The sequence below is a fragment of the Mytilus trossulus genome, chromosome 1, assembly GCF_036588685.1.
Source record: "Mytilus trossulus isolate FHL-02 chromosome 1, PNRI_Mtr1.1.1.hap1, whole genome shotgun sequence".
Classification (NCBI taxonomy): domain Eukaryota; kingdom Metazoa; phylum Mollusca; class Bivalvia; order Mytilida; family Mytilidae; genus Mytilus; species Mytilus trossulus.
In genome coordinates, this window is record NC_086373.1 from 26677484 (window position 1) to 26692602 (window position 15119).

General features: G+C 30.4%; 1 protein-coding gene across 5 annotated transcripts in view; it reads left to right on the plus strand.

Annotated features, from left to right (window-relative positions):
- LOC134720616 (eukaryotic translation initiation factor 5B-like) overlaps nt 1-15119 on the plus strand; it is a 65449-nt gene that overhangs the window by 11348 nt on the left and 38982 nt on the right. Inside the window, exon 1 of one of the 5 annotated variants that reach the window (XM_063583009.1) lies at nt 11034-11054. The exons of 3 other annotated variants lie outside the window; for them this stretch is intronic. In XM_063583009.1, coding sequence (XP_063439079.1) covers nt 11049-11054 — 6 coding nt within the window. In that variant the 5' untranslated portion in view covers nt 11034-11048. Of the gene's footprint in view, nt 1-11033; nt 11055-13570; nt 13730-15119 lie in introns of those variants that run through there. One more of the 5 variants, XM_063583000.1, reaches the window with a different exon arrangement.

Here is a 15119-nt window from a genome sequence, read left to right on the forward strand (position 1 = left end):
AAATTTTGAGACGGTGACGTGACCTTGCAAAGGGCTTTTATATTACAGTTTTGAATCATTTCTAATCATTTGGGGGGGGGGGGGCCTTCAGCGGCCAAGTGGTTTTAGTTGTTTATCTTCTGTATCACTAGATAAAGCCTGTCAAGACTGGGGCTTTGAGGTCAAACCCTGCACTTGCAGGTATTTTCAGCTCAAATCATTATTCACTAAGATTGGCTGTTTTCCTGCCAAAGGTTGGTGGTTCTTTTTGTGCACTCACTCTGCTTCTTCCATAAATAAAAACTTGCTGCCTCAAAATAGCCATTAGCAACCAAAAACTCAATCAATAAATAACTGTATTTATATTTAAATTTGATGTTAATAGAATAAATTAATAATTTATAAACCTACAAACTGAAAAATTATTCCCTAAGATGCAAGGAGATGCACATTGTAAAACAGAGAATTATAACTGGCAATTTGATAGTTTTTTTTTAATGGTTGTCAAATATCTGCAGTAATAATGCATTAAACATTTAAACTTTAAAACCATGAGCTATAACATCAGGTGGCATTGTTTGCTCCTGTTTTAGATATTGTTGCATTTATTGACATAAAACATTGTAAACTTACAGATAAATACATTAGAAAGATACAAAAGTCAATATGCAAATAAAATATCTAACATCCCATCTATATATTGAACCAAAATACACTTTTGTATGGTTAGTTGTGAAATACGTTATATAAAAAGCCTAAAAGATCGACTTCAATTAGTAGGCAGAAATTCTCCAGAAGTTTTTGTTCCCCTTGATGTACCATTGTTCCATTATTTACCCATCTAAAACAAGCTAAAATCAATTTGTTTGATTGACCATTAGTCAAATATACATACAAACACAGGATGAAATGTTCATTGTCAATATGAAATAGTGTTGCGTATTGATCAGTTACGCTCCAACGGTCTTCTCTATGCACTCTCCATATATAGAAAAACTAGCACTCCGGTGCCAGGGGAATAAAAACAAGAGTTCTTTACTCAATAATAGATCAAAGGGCTGACGGAATCGTTTCCATCAATTTTGTTACAACAAGGTAGGCTCAATTGAATAGTTATTGCTTCTTTATCAAATCAATGAATCTTTTAATTATTTAAAATTGAGAAGTTTTACGACTACTAGCTGTTACATTTGTTTCTTTTCTTTTATTTATAGATTTCTTTGAAATGCAATTGATTTTTATTGAAAGAGGTCAAACTGCAATGTTTAAGGTTGAGTTAAATATTTTGAGAAGCATCTTTAAATTTTTTTATCAACATGTCAGTAAATATTCACTTAGTTATTAGTTATGAGTTATTCTACAAGCATTAGATATTGATCTCTGTTAATAATGTGTTTGGTTTGACAAATGCTTTGGTAGTGAACCAGAAGTCATGTGTTAGGTCCAAGGTTAGGTCAGACCAGTCACTTGAGGCCATAATTAATAAAAAAAAATGTTTGGTCTTTGCCTGTCTTTCCTCTACATTGAAAGGTAAGTTCATAATTTGTAAGCATGAAAACATTGACCTCTGCACACAATTTTGATGGTTTCTGTTGTTTGGTTACTCTTGACAGTTTTCTAAATTTTTAATAATATACCGGTACTTGCTTTCCCCTTTATGAATTCAGGCAAACATTATAAATGCTTCGAATTCAGGGTGTGAGCTGGTTTCATTATACTGGTACCACTGTACTAAGAATTCAATTGGTATTATTTAAAACTTGTATCCATAGTATTTTATGTCCACCCTAGATCTTTATCATACAGTTCTTTTTTTGTATGACATAAAAAAGGAGTTTTTTAAATTGTTTTATTGCAAGACCTTTCATGCATGCATTTATCTTTTTTGAAATACTGATTCAAGATTACACATATATTAGTATGTGCATTTAAAATCATTCATTTAGTTATACTATTTGGTGTCTAGGTTAGAGTACAGTTGTAACTGATATGTGTGTTATATATAGTCACACAGACAACTGAAAAAGTTTTTTGACATTTTTTTTGGTTTTTATACTTAAAATTAATGAATGGTAAATTATTAATGGATGTTGACTTCGTGTGAAACTAATTACTGAATGCATGATAAATGTTTTGTTATTATAGAATGATGAATTTTGAAACTTGTAAGTAATATAGAAATTTATTGTCAAGGTGAGGGGAAAGGGTTGAAGGTAAAGTGTTTTATTTTTTCTAGTGTTCATCTGCACTTTTTTTCTAGTGTTCATCTGCACTTAGATCTTACCACTGGTAAACAGGTGGCAGTTGATCATTATTAACGCACCATAGGTAAATTATGAAGTGACTGGTTAAACACTGTCATCGGTGTGTGATAAATTCAGCCTCACCCCCTATGGCTTTTACTAACTCTCTATGCCCAACCAGCAGGGGGTCAGTAGGGAACAATATATAACTTACATTCTGATATGTTTGCATTGGCAAGGAGAGAGTTCTTTGTAAAATAATGACATTAAAAAAAATCCATCTGCTCAAGCAAAAGGACATAAGTTGCTTACAATGAACTTCAAGTCAAATACCGGAAATATTTCACTTTAGTTTTGTCCAGAGCAGCTCATTGCATAGCGGGTTCAACTAATGGCTGAAAAGATAAGCAAAGTAAATTTGCTGATATGAAGGTGTATAAAAGAAGGAAATATGTTCAGGTATAAAAATTATTTCCTCATTTTGCAGATATTTTTAGTACTAAAGTTGGCAAGTTATTAAGAGGCCGACATAAAATGAAAATGTTCTGGTGTATTAACTGCATTTTACCATGATACTGGATTTCTGTTCAATTAAAAATTTGAAAAGTCACATTCAGTCTTTATAAAATTAGACTGTGAAAGAAAAACCATGTTTTTCTAAATGAGTTTTACTGCACACACCTTTTTGTGTTGTATATATCAATTTGAAATCAACTGCAGAAGCAACTATTTCTGAAATGCTTAATTGTTTCTAAACTTATCCCACTGAATATAATTGTTCTTTCATTGACTGATCTTTTATGTCTGAACAGTGGCCTGCTTCGATTAGGGTAGTACATTTTGTAAAATGGATTGTACTGCACTGTGTCATGTATATCAATTTGAAATCAACTGTTTCGGAAATGCTTAATTGGTTTTAAACTTATTGCACTAATATGTAATTGTTCTTTCATTGAGGGATATTTTTAGTCAGAACAGTGGCCTGCTTGCAATATGGGAGTACATTTTTAAGTGATTGGAATGTCAGAATGTCTGAACAGATTTCCTATTCATGACTTTTTTTATTATGCATATTCTTTATGTCTAAGTTTGGTGCAAATAGATAAGTTAGCAGTAGAAAAGTAGCTAGGCACTGTGGAGAAGTGTATTGTAGACGTCGTAATGGAGTCAGGTTGGCTTTGAAAACACTGCAAATAATGTTGCAGTCTGATGATGCCCAAGACAAGTTAAATATTAATTTGGACAGTGTAAATTTTCAAAATATAGATAGTCATATAGGGACAAGTTAGGATGTTTAGTTCCTGGATTAGTAGATGGGAAGGTTTTGGCGCAGAATGAATTGTTGAAATAATTAGTGCCTATTTTGGAAATTGCAATTTATAAACATGTGTTTATGTAAAAGCAATGTATACCCCAACTGTTTGCTTACATTTTTGTGTATAGCTTTTAGAACTGTCAGTTATACATTAAAAAAATTGCTTCACACTTATATTAGACAAAATTAGGTATGACCTTTGACCTTACAGTAGAATCAACTGCCCTCATCAACTCTCTTGTAAAACTACAAGTTATTTCACTGATTATTTCCATACAGGTAATTTGAATTAGGGTTTCCCATTGCAATACATGGACTCTGCCATTCTTTACTGGTGGGAATTGCAAGGTTTCTGGTCTGAATTTATGAGCTATGCTAGAGATATTTTAGTTTTATTCTGCTTTAGTCTTAGTTGGCACACATTATCAATTGGAAGTCTTGGTACTTTTATTTTCCATTTAATCATATATGTCGTCTTGTTTTTCTTCCCAATCAATAAAAACATAACTTGTAGATTGGTAGTTCAAAGACTTGATGATGGTTAATGTTGATTCTCATTTCCGACCAAATTCTGCCATACAGAGCTGGTTAAATCAGATAACAACATTATGAAATCTTAATCGTTGTTTGTAAGGTTTGATAAAGGTTAATAATTGTCAGTGTTTTATCCTGAAGTGTCCACTTCATACAAGTGATTATTGCACCCTCAAGGTCTTGCAGACTTAAGTTTGTCTAGAAGTTGACATTTATTCATCAAGTGGTATGTTTCATGGATTTAGTGGACATTGGTATCTAAAATAGCATGTTTGATTAGTCCTTTTTGCTGAAAAATGAAAGTTTGACAGACCAACCTTCTTGTCTTTAATTTGGGTACATATTTTTTAAAGCCCCTTACCGACAAAGTCAAAGGTCACTTTAGGTTTGCAATCTATTCATTCGTCTGTCTGTCCATCTGTCAGTCAGGCAAATAGTTTTTCACAAATTTTTCTTCATGTTAAGACAATTATTTGATTTAAGGTGTATTTATTTTTTAATGACAAGTTATAGTTGAAGTTCAAATTTGATTTTGGTCTGGCGAATTTGTGCAGAGTTATGGTCCTTGGAATAAGAAAATTAACTCAAATAATCAGTTTTACGCACTTTCTTTTGTCATGCTTGAAGATATTGATTTGATTATTGGTATATATATAGATTTATCCTGATAAGTTTCAAAGCAAGTTCAAATTTTAGAATTGGTTGATTTTCATGTGTTTGTTTTTTTATTTAAAAGATGTTTGAGTAAATATTTTTTTCTCTTTAAATTACGAATTAGTTCTTTAATATTGTAATTTTTTAAACACACTCTGTCATGCAAATTTTGCAATGTTGAACAAAATATCCTGTGCAGTTTAATAACTATTGTGGTCCCTTGTTGTAGACCTAGATTTTATTGACCGACATAATGGTGTTGAATATCGTGTCAGCAAATTTTTAATTCATTCCGGGTATTGATATGTTTTTTTTTCAATGTGTAGGCTGGTTTAAAAAATTCTTGGGCATTTCCACTTTGTTCAATAATCTATTTAGCAAATCAGACAAAGGGAAAGATGACAGTAAGGTGAAATTCATATAAAACGTAATTTTACGGTTTGAGCACAAAGTTCTCCACACCATTGACTTCAGTCGCTACCTGCAATCCAATATACTTTTTTATTTTTTTCTCCTATCTTATTACATGTTCACCTTGTCCCTAAGGTATTGACATGAACAACTAATTATTCTAAACAATACAGTGATTGTTAATCTACTTATAAATATTCATAACTAGTGGCTTCTTTTTATAACAGTAGGCTGAATAATAGTAAATGGAAATTAGCAAAGCTATTTTCTCTGAAAGTTTTATAGTTTTGTAATTGATTTGCGTTTTACCTTTAAAATATGTTGTACCTTTGAAATTTTTCCCTATTTTTATATGCCCCTCAAAATTTTGACAGCAAGTATTTTGTTATACAAATGTCCGGTGTCTATCTGTCTGTCTGTCTGTCTGGTGTAAACATGTTGCACCAAAACTTGAGAAGAACTTATCCAAATTTCATGAGATATATTATAGTTGTTTCTTATGATGGTCAAATGATCTGTATACTTTTTGGTGAAAATAAGATTAAAACTTTTTTGAGTTACGGCACTTTGTAACTAAAACACTGGTGTGTTTTTTTCACATGTCGCACTGTATATCAAAAACCATTTTTGATTTTTGCTTAAAAGTTTACACACTTCTTAGTTATATTAATCTTAAGATCTGTATACTCTTTGGTGATGATTCAAATTTTCATTTTTGAGTTATTGAGTATTTTGTAAAAAACGGGGAGGGGATTTTTACATGTCGCGCCATATCTCAAAAACGATTTATGATTATTGCTTAAAACTTTACACAATTCTTTGTAATATTAATCTAAAGATCTGTATTCTTTTTGTTGATGGTTCAAAATTATACTTTTCAGTTATTTAGTATTTTGTAAAAAAGGGGGAATTTTTATTTTACATGTCACGCTGTATCTCAAAAACAATTTATGATAACTGCTTAAAACTTCACACACTTCTTTGTTATATTAATCTAAAGATCTGTATACTTTTTAGTTTGTAATCAAATTAAAATTTTATGAAATATTTATACTTACCAGTCAGAAACATACTTTTGGGGAGTTATGACATAGTAAAGAAAGATCATCCAAAAGTATGTTTCTGACTGGTAAGTATAAATAATTAAAAGAAAATCAGGGTCATCAAACAACTTTTTAATTTTATTTTGCTCACGGTTCATAACTATGCTTAAAAAAACACAAACAAACAAACATTAAAAGATATTACTTTTAAAGTTGGTTATAAATAGTTAATTTATCAACTTTATCAGTGTTTATATAGTTTAAGATATGGAAAATTGAAATCCATTTTTATTGCATTTCTAATAATTTCCTTAGGATTTACAAAGAAGCTAGATGAGGGAAAATTATTGATTGTTGCAAATAAAGTGATAACACTTTTCTCTGATTTTATACTGTACTTTTGACTGCTTGAATGACGGCCTTATGTAGATTGATATTTTTAACATTGTTGGAACAAAAGTTTAGTTTTATAGTTGTAATTCACGACATTGTCCCGATGTAAATGTGCACTCCGTAAACATGGAAAGTAAAAAAAAAATCGTTAATTTTCTCAATTTTATCTCATTGATTACCATATTATGGTAGGTGAAATATAATAAAAACTAGAGAGTTGAACAAACTATATGGGGCTTTTACTGGAATTTCCAAGTTCTATGCATAGATTACTCTTGTTTTGATGTGTCAGTAAAGTTTGTCTTTTCAGTATTAGTAGAATAGACCCACAGAGAGCCTTCCTGTTTATCAACGATTCCTCTCTGCTAGGCTTGGTTCTTTGCAATTCATTTTAAATACAGTTGAAAGCAATACAGGACCATTTGTCAATAACAGCACTCAATATTCCCTACCTGTACTGGGATGGCAAATTATATTACAATAATTGGATATTTAGTAGTCGTGGAAACCTTTCCATCAATAAATTCAAAAGGCATGCATGAACAAGTTTTTTTAAAACACTGTAGTCGATAGATTTTCATGTTCGATGTTGAGGCCCGACCCTTGAGGTTAAAATAATTTTAAAATACTTGTTTATAATAGTCATTAATGAACATTTATTAAAAGTCCTCACTTTTTTTCACGAGTTGAATTCCATAAGTCAATAATGGATTTACAATTTCGTGTTGATATTTGTTTAACACTAGAAGTTGTTTTTATTGAGCCTTTTGTCCAATTTTAAGGTAAGGTTTAAAATGTTCCACGTTACATAACTAGTTTTTAAAAGATCAATACAGTTTTGGGGAAATAGACTTATTTCATTTTAGTCGTTGTTGAGCTATTGTTTGTTCTCTTCAATAGAAATCTATCATGTTCGACCAGAAAAACAATAGAGTTAGGTTTGAGCGGGTATTTTACACCTGACAAAGTTCTTAATTGGAATCGTAACACATGCTAATCAATGATTGGTTGAGTATAGATCTGATCGTTCTGCCTGGGATTTGACCAATGTATTTAGAGTATACAGCCAAGAGCCATAAAACTAATTATCGGCCAAATACGTGAGAAGAGGCTCAGAAGCATGTACAAGATAGGGGGCTTTAGTGGTTTAATCAATGACCATGGTTGAGTGATTCTCTCTCACATAGTATTATAGATGGAAGAAAAACTTGTCATTCATGTATTGTTGATAAAAAAAAAGACATAAAACGATATTAGCAGGTTAATACCTATATAAGAAGCGGACACATTTCTACCACGAGGTTAGTGTTACAAATCACTTCTTGATGTTTATTTCAAGGGTTTTGATGTGGTTTAGTATTTAAAGTGTTAAATAATTTATGCAACCTAATTTATTAGATATAAAAATTTTAAAATGACAAGATATAATAAGACTTGACCTTTGAATAATTTACCTGCAATAGTATTTCATTTCACCTGTTGGAAAAAGCACATGGTAGTGTTGTAGGTTTCATTTCCTGTTTAAATGGTGGAAATTATACACAGGCATTTTATTTTTCTGTACATTTTATTGCAATAGTTAAATTTTACAAATACTTGGTAAAGCTTAGATAAGGAATGGAGTTTAATTTTAAGAGGTTTTGTATATAAATTGTCATTTTTTCATTTCAAATTTAAAATGAACCCTAAAAAGAATATTGCACTGGATATGTGCATACAAAATATAAGTCATTATAAGTTTTATTAAATAATTGTATAAATGTACTAGTAACTGAGAACTGCCACCATTACTTTATTCAATAAAAGTCAATCATTAGGGTATAATACTCAATGCACATTAGATCATTCACTGATATATAAGGTAAAGAACTTAATCATTTATAAGTTTTGTAACATACTTTATAATGGAGATGTATATATACTGGTATCTCTCCTTTGTTGATTAGTATAACAGGTTAGTTTGGACATTATACAATTTATTTCAACACAGTTAAAATATAAAACACTTTCAGTGTATGTTTAAATGGCTACCTCTTTTTAATTAGACTGTATCTTAACCTTATGTGTTGTTCTCCCATTGACCAATACCCCAGACCCCCTTTTTCTAAACTAGTTGGTCATCTAGTTAGAGAAGTTTTAATATACAGGGTTTTGATTTTTTTAAGATGTCAATTTTGGTGTAACTGTGCATGTTGTCAGAATGTTGTTTTTTTAAATATTTTTTTTCAAATCATGATGTATGTTAGATTTTGTAGAAATTCAACACCTTAAATGCGTATGTGAATTCGAAAAAACATGTATGGTAAACATTTTTAGAGTAGATCATATATGTTTGATACAGAGTCAGAACAAATATCTATATCTCTCAGCTCCCTTGGGACGATGTGTAGCTCATAATATAGGCTAGTTTACCAATTGCCTGTACAGATTAATGCAGTCTATAAACTTAACCATGATTGAGGTTTTTGCATTGCATCGATCTTTTGCAAATAAGCTAAAATGCACTCAGTCAAACTTATATGGTATGTCAGATAATTTTTCACCATTCACTTGTAGATTTCTGATTGGTTCATATTCTTTGCTTTCAGCTTCTCTATGCCAATAAAACTGATAGCCATATTGAATAATTGCAATGAAAATGGAGTTTAACACTCAGTATCTTTTAGCTTGGTTATAGATTGTTCCTTTATTGTAAGAGACATCAAAGCTTCATTGTAATTTCATGTTTCCTCAGTTTCTACTCAATTTCATTAGCCTTTTATAAAAAATTATGTTTGTTGTTCAGATGAATTTTTCTAGTGTAATTAACTTCAATAATGAGACTTCTTGCAAACATAAAAAGAAAAAAAATATTAGGCTCATTATTTATGACCTTATTATATTATATTTTTGCATGACAAAAACTTATCTTCCTTGATTCACATAACGGTGTTTATATTGATTCATAAGAAAAATCCATTAAAAACGAGTTACCTGGTGATTCTAATTGGTTAAACATTGAATTGTGGGTAGTCCAGGTTCAGATCGGTGTAATTTTCTATTGTAATGCCAGGAGTGGTCAATAAATATAAAGGTGTTTCTGACTTTGTTTGACATCAGGTAACATGTCATTTAATATTCACCCAAATCATTGAACAATAAAATTGATGTAGTGTGGTCATTGTGTGATGCGAACTGACATATGGTATTATTCTCTAATGTTTTAATATTTAAAATGGTCATTTAACAAGGGGATACTGTGGAGTAAAATACTTGATTAGCCTTATGGGAATTATTAATAAGTTGTATCAAAGTGTTTGGTCTTAAATAATTCTGCTAATTTATTACTATATATGCAAACATGAAAAGACAAGCTGTTTTAATATTACTATGTAACTGTAATAGAAATGTAAAAAAATGAATAAATTTGTTTTGTCACTCACAGTTTTGATGCATTTGACAAAAAGACAGGAAAAAGAATTTTGATATATGGTTACTAGTTAAAAAACAAATACAGCGATTCCTTCACTCTTTAAATTTTGCTTATAAGAGGGTTGTCTCTTTACAGTTTATAAATGCTATTGCTGATCACATAAAAAAAAAAAACCTGACTTAAATGAGACTCTTTGGCGTTTAATCTAATTCGAATGAAAGTTGATCATGTCGCTTCACTTCTAGAGATTTTCTCTCTGAAATTTTTATGCAAGTTTTTGTACAGTTAAACTTCAAAGATTAGATGTACAATTAAGTACTACCCCCCCCCCCCCCCCCCCCCCCCCCCAGATGTTTACAACCTTGTCTACCCATGAGGGTCTCACATGGTTAGTTAGGTTTAATGAACCTCTTTAACATTTCAATATATAATACAGCACTATATAGCATTGCAAAAACTTAATTCAATTTCCTTTTTTCTCAATTTTCAAAAAAAGAAAAGAAAAGTGCATTTTAGCTCTGATAATTGAAACCCCACTCTTTTACAACTCAATGAATTTTTCGAATGCCTTATGTTAAATAAACATATCAAGTGATCTGCTTCCCAGATTATGGAAATGCATACTTCCATAGCTCATATGCATATGATGAAATATCAAACCAGAAACAGTACACTGTACCCATTTCAAGGTAATATTTCCTGACCTATTACTCGGATGAAGTTCTCTTTGCATTCATTATCATAAAGAACAAATTCGATTTAAAAAAGCCAGATTATTAATAAATAATTTTCTGTAAATATCTCTTTGCATTCATTATCATAAAGAACAAATATGATTTAAAAAAAATCCTGATTATAAATGAATAATTTTCATTGAATTATGATTGATTGTAGAAATTGAGAACATCTGTTAACAGACACATGTATTATATGGTCTCTTGTCAATAAGATTAGACATATCATTGATTAGAATTACATTATTGTCAACTTCATAAATGCATGTGGTGATTTTGATGCTGGGCATGGATCATAAATGCATCTCAGGATTTTGAAAACAAATTGCAATGAAGGTAACTAACTATTCTTCTCTGACTTGTAGATTGATTGCTCTATCTTCTATGCCTAAGTATTGTAGGAAATGATCTTGCACTATTTGACCATATAAGTTAAGCTGCTTACATTAGACACTTAATCCTTTCTATGTTAGTCACAAAAGAAAGAACATTATGTAATTTTTATGAATGAAACAAAGTACATGTATTTCTATTTAATAGAGTTGTTCGTTTGATAAAATGTTGCTGTTTTGTTCAGCGTATTTTTGTATTTGGTTCATTATGAAGACATTGATATTTTTTGAAAAACAAAATTTTGGAGTTGATAATTTATTTGGCTTGGGAAACCCTAGTTATTAGCTTCAGATCCCCAGTATTTCTAAGTTCTAATTTCACTTTCTAAGCCAGAATTTTAAAGTTGTATGATCAATTGACATGATGTCTTGTAACCTCTATGTTTTATTTCTCTGCCTTATGACTTTTTATTCCTTGCTGTATAAGTCAATTACAAGTCTTCTCTGGTGTCTGGAGTCTTATTTGGGCTCAGCTTGTCATAGAAAGGCAGTAAGAAATGGAACAATCTAGAACTTTAAACTTGTAAAGTATATCCATGTATTATTTCATTTTGTTTGTTAGTTGAGAATTTCTCAAAGGGAGATAAATACCGTATTTGCAGTCATTCAATAATTTTAAAATATTTAACTGATCATATAACAGATTGTTTTTGAAACATGATTTGACATATATTATTCCTGCACATCTTTTTTGAAGACCAAAATAGCTTTGCATAATAATACTGAATGATTTTTAAGTTTAATAACTGTGAAATGTCAGTTGCAATCAAAATTTTGTCATGTAATGAATAGCTAAAGATTTTATTGTCAATCTTGAATAATAAAAAAAATCCTAGGTTATTATTGCATAATATTTCTTGGAATCCATAACTTTTAGTATTTTCATGTTTTGTTCAGTTTTACGTAGTGAGTAATAAAAAATTATATTCGAAGATTTGATTTCATTTATTTGCATGAAAAATCAACAAGTTGAACTGTTAGACTTTTTAACACAGGTATATAAAGTTTTAATAGATTTACATATTAAATCATTCTTCTAAAAATATCTTTAATTTCAGATTATTTCAAAATGCTTATTATTAAGATGTGTAATAGATTTAAATAGATAGAATGAAAGATGATCCTGTACTGAGTATGTTTTGAACATAAACAAGCTACTAAAATGACAGTAATTTGAGGTATAAAGACAGTTTTATACCTTAGCAAAATACTAGAATTCAATTCAACTCTTAATAGTAAAAACCTGAGTTTTATGGTATTATCTTGTGAAAACACACCCCAAGGTCAATTTTAGCTTTAAAGAGCAGTTTTTGTGTATAAATATATTTAAAAGTTTAATCTGTAATAGTTCTGTGTGAATAGGAATTAGAAAGAATATTTTTAATTTGTATTATTTTGGAATGATTAAATATGGCAGTAATGGGGTAAAGTAGGGGGTAGAAAATATATTGAAATGGATTTGATCATGTTGTACTACTGCAAGCCCATGTTTTCATGGAGTTTTTTCTTTTGTTTCCCTTTTAGTGGAAAAAGGGGGGAGTATTTATATATACTTGTTCATTGAGTATCTATCATATTAGAGTTTATTTAGTCTTTTTGGGATGTTTCTAACACACTTTATTTTGCACTTGAGAACTTAAAGCTTGTGTATCATTCAGAATTTCTTAAATGGGGATTAACTTATTTGAACAAGACCAGATTAAGTGAAGGCTTGACCTATAAATAGATAGAAGGAAATAAGATTACACAAGTATGAATCAATCTGATGGCCTTGCAAAATTAGCAGTTTTTGATATCATTATGCAAATGTTTGTAGAATAATATATATGTGTCAAGTTGTATAAATGAGGCAAGTTATTGTCCCACGTTATGTAACTAAACCCACGACAAACTACACAAACTATGTTTCGTGAGTGGCTTGTTCAAATATCTCAGTGTTAAGTTACCCTTATTAAACCCTACAGAACAAATAAGAGGATTTATCCACCCGAGTGACTTTCCCTCCAAAACTTATAATCCTAAAATGTACTGACCAAATAGGAAACTTTTACATTGGACTTGAAAAGTTTTAATTTGTCAGCTTAGTTTGAAATTCTTTTTTACTTGTTTAAAGTCAGAAATTTTAATTCCACCTTCACAGTGACTTGTTAATACAGGACGCTCCACGCTTTTGTGTAAGTATGAACGATTACTCATCATAATTTCTAGCTGTAATTTAAAAAATTGAAGGTAAGGTTATTATCTTTACTGTCTTTTTCTTTACAAATTCTATTTGATTTTTCAAATACCTTCTTGGTTAAGTTACAATTGTATTGTTCAAATGCATGCAGTAGACAAAAGGTCTTGACGATAATGAAAGCTTTTGTTTATAACAACAATATTTTGTTTTGTGCGGAGTTGAGTTTCTAAAGAGAAGAAAGGGAAATTAATTTATTTAAAAGAAAAAAATAACTTTGGCAAAGACAAAACGTTGTCATGTATTTAAAAACTGTTTTCGTTAATCCGAACCCAAGTAGTTTTGTTGCATTACCTAAAGGGAGGAAAATCTATGAGGAAGATGAAGAAAAACCGAGAATACAATGTATACAGAGAAATAAAACTCTTGAAAGAAATTTGAAAGTAAGTGATCCTCTATTGTTTCTAGTTTAAATTTTCTTTTGTCAAGTTAAATTGATTTGGAGCATTTTACTGGTTAATGAATTGTTTTCATACTGGAAGCAACAAAATTTTTCAGTACCAAATTGAGGCCATTTAATTTTCAGTTCAGTATCATTGATTACTTAAGACATCAAAGTTTTTATTTATTCCCGTTTGAATTTGTTCAGTTCAACTTCAGAAAATGGTGATCCCACTCACTGGCAGGGATTGCTTTCCCTTCCACAGCACATGAATTTACCTTATTTTTGGATTTTCATATTTTGTTTCCTGTGCTCCTTTTACTTCTAAGATTTATTTGCCCCATTGCATTATATGATTTTGTTTTCCGTGCTCCTTTGACTTCTAAGATTTATTTGCCCCATTGCATTATATGATTTTGTTTAAAGATACTTGTAGTAGCATGCTTTAAATGAAAGAATCTGAAATTCCATATGTTCTGAGAACATTAATTGAACTGCTTCTTATGGAATGTCATTACTCTTATTCTTTTCTCCTACAAAATATTTGGGTGCAAAGGCATAAATATTTGAATGTGATAACTTCTTAAAAAAAGGGGGGAATTATGAGTATAAATGCTTTTTTTTGTGTTCATTATTTTATGAAGAAAAATTGGTCAGGTCAGTACGAGAATAGTGATACATTAAAAATCATCCTTTAGCTAATACTTGGGGAAGTGTTAGCCCCCTCTTTATTCTTTTTATGTTAAATTGCATGTGCCTAATGCTTGAAGCAGCTTAAACTGGAATGTTGCACTGAGGTAAATAAACTAGTTCTTAGTATTTTGGTCAATTGAAAAAGAAGCATACACACACCAAAAGATTTATTAAAATGTGAGTGTGCAAATCTCAATATAAGATTGGAGGCTAAGAATTGCAACTGTATAATTTCATTTGATAAAAAAGAAAAGATTACTGTTACCATGACAAGTGAAAAAATGCCACTGATATTTTATTTCCTCTTGACCTCAGTAGACCCTGGGTGTACCAAATTGCCCTATGGACACCAGTAGTTCACTCAGAATTTGTCTAGGGTGATCATTGTGTATAATGTTGTCAGTTCAGGACAAAAGCCTACAACCTAGCTGATTGAACTATGGGGCAATTTGAGACTGGTTTCTTTTCAACCAGAACAAACTGATTAAATCAACAAAGTTTGTTAAAAAGATCTCTGTATTTGTAGTCACAAGGACATAGTGATTCGATAGTATTCTTCCTAGATAATGTAGTTATACAGTCCTTAGTGAAGTCTTTTCTTTCTTAAATTGTTTTCACTGAGGCATTGAAAGGTTCTTACTTTTAGAAATATTTCTCTATGTGAAATAATATTAAACTTTATTCAATATCTATAGTTG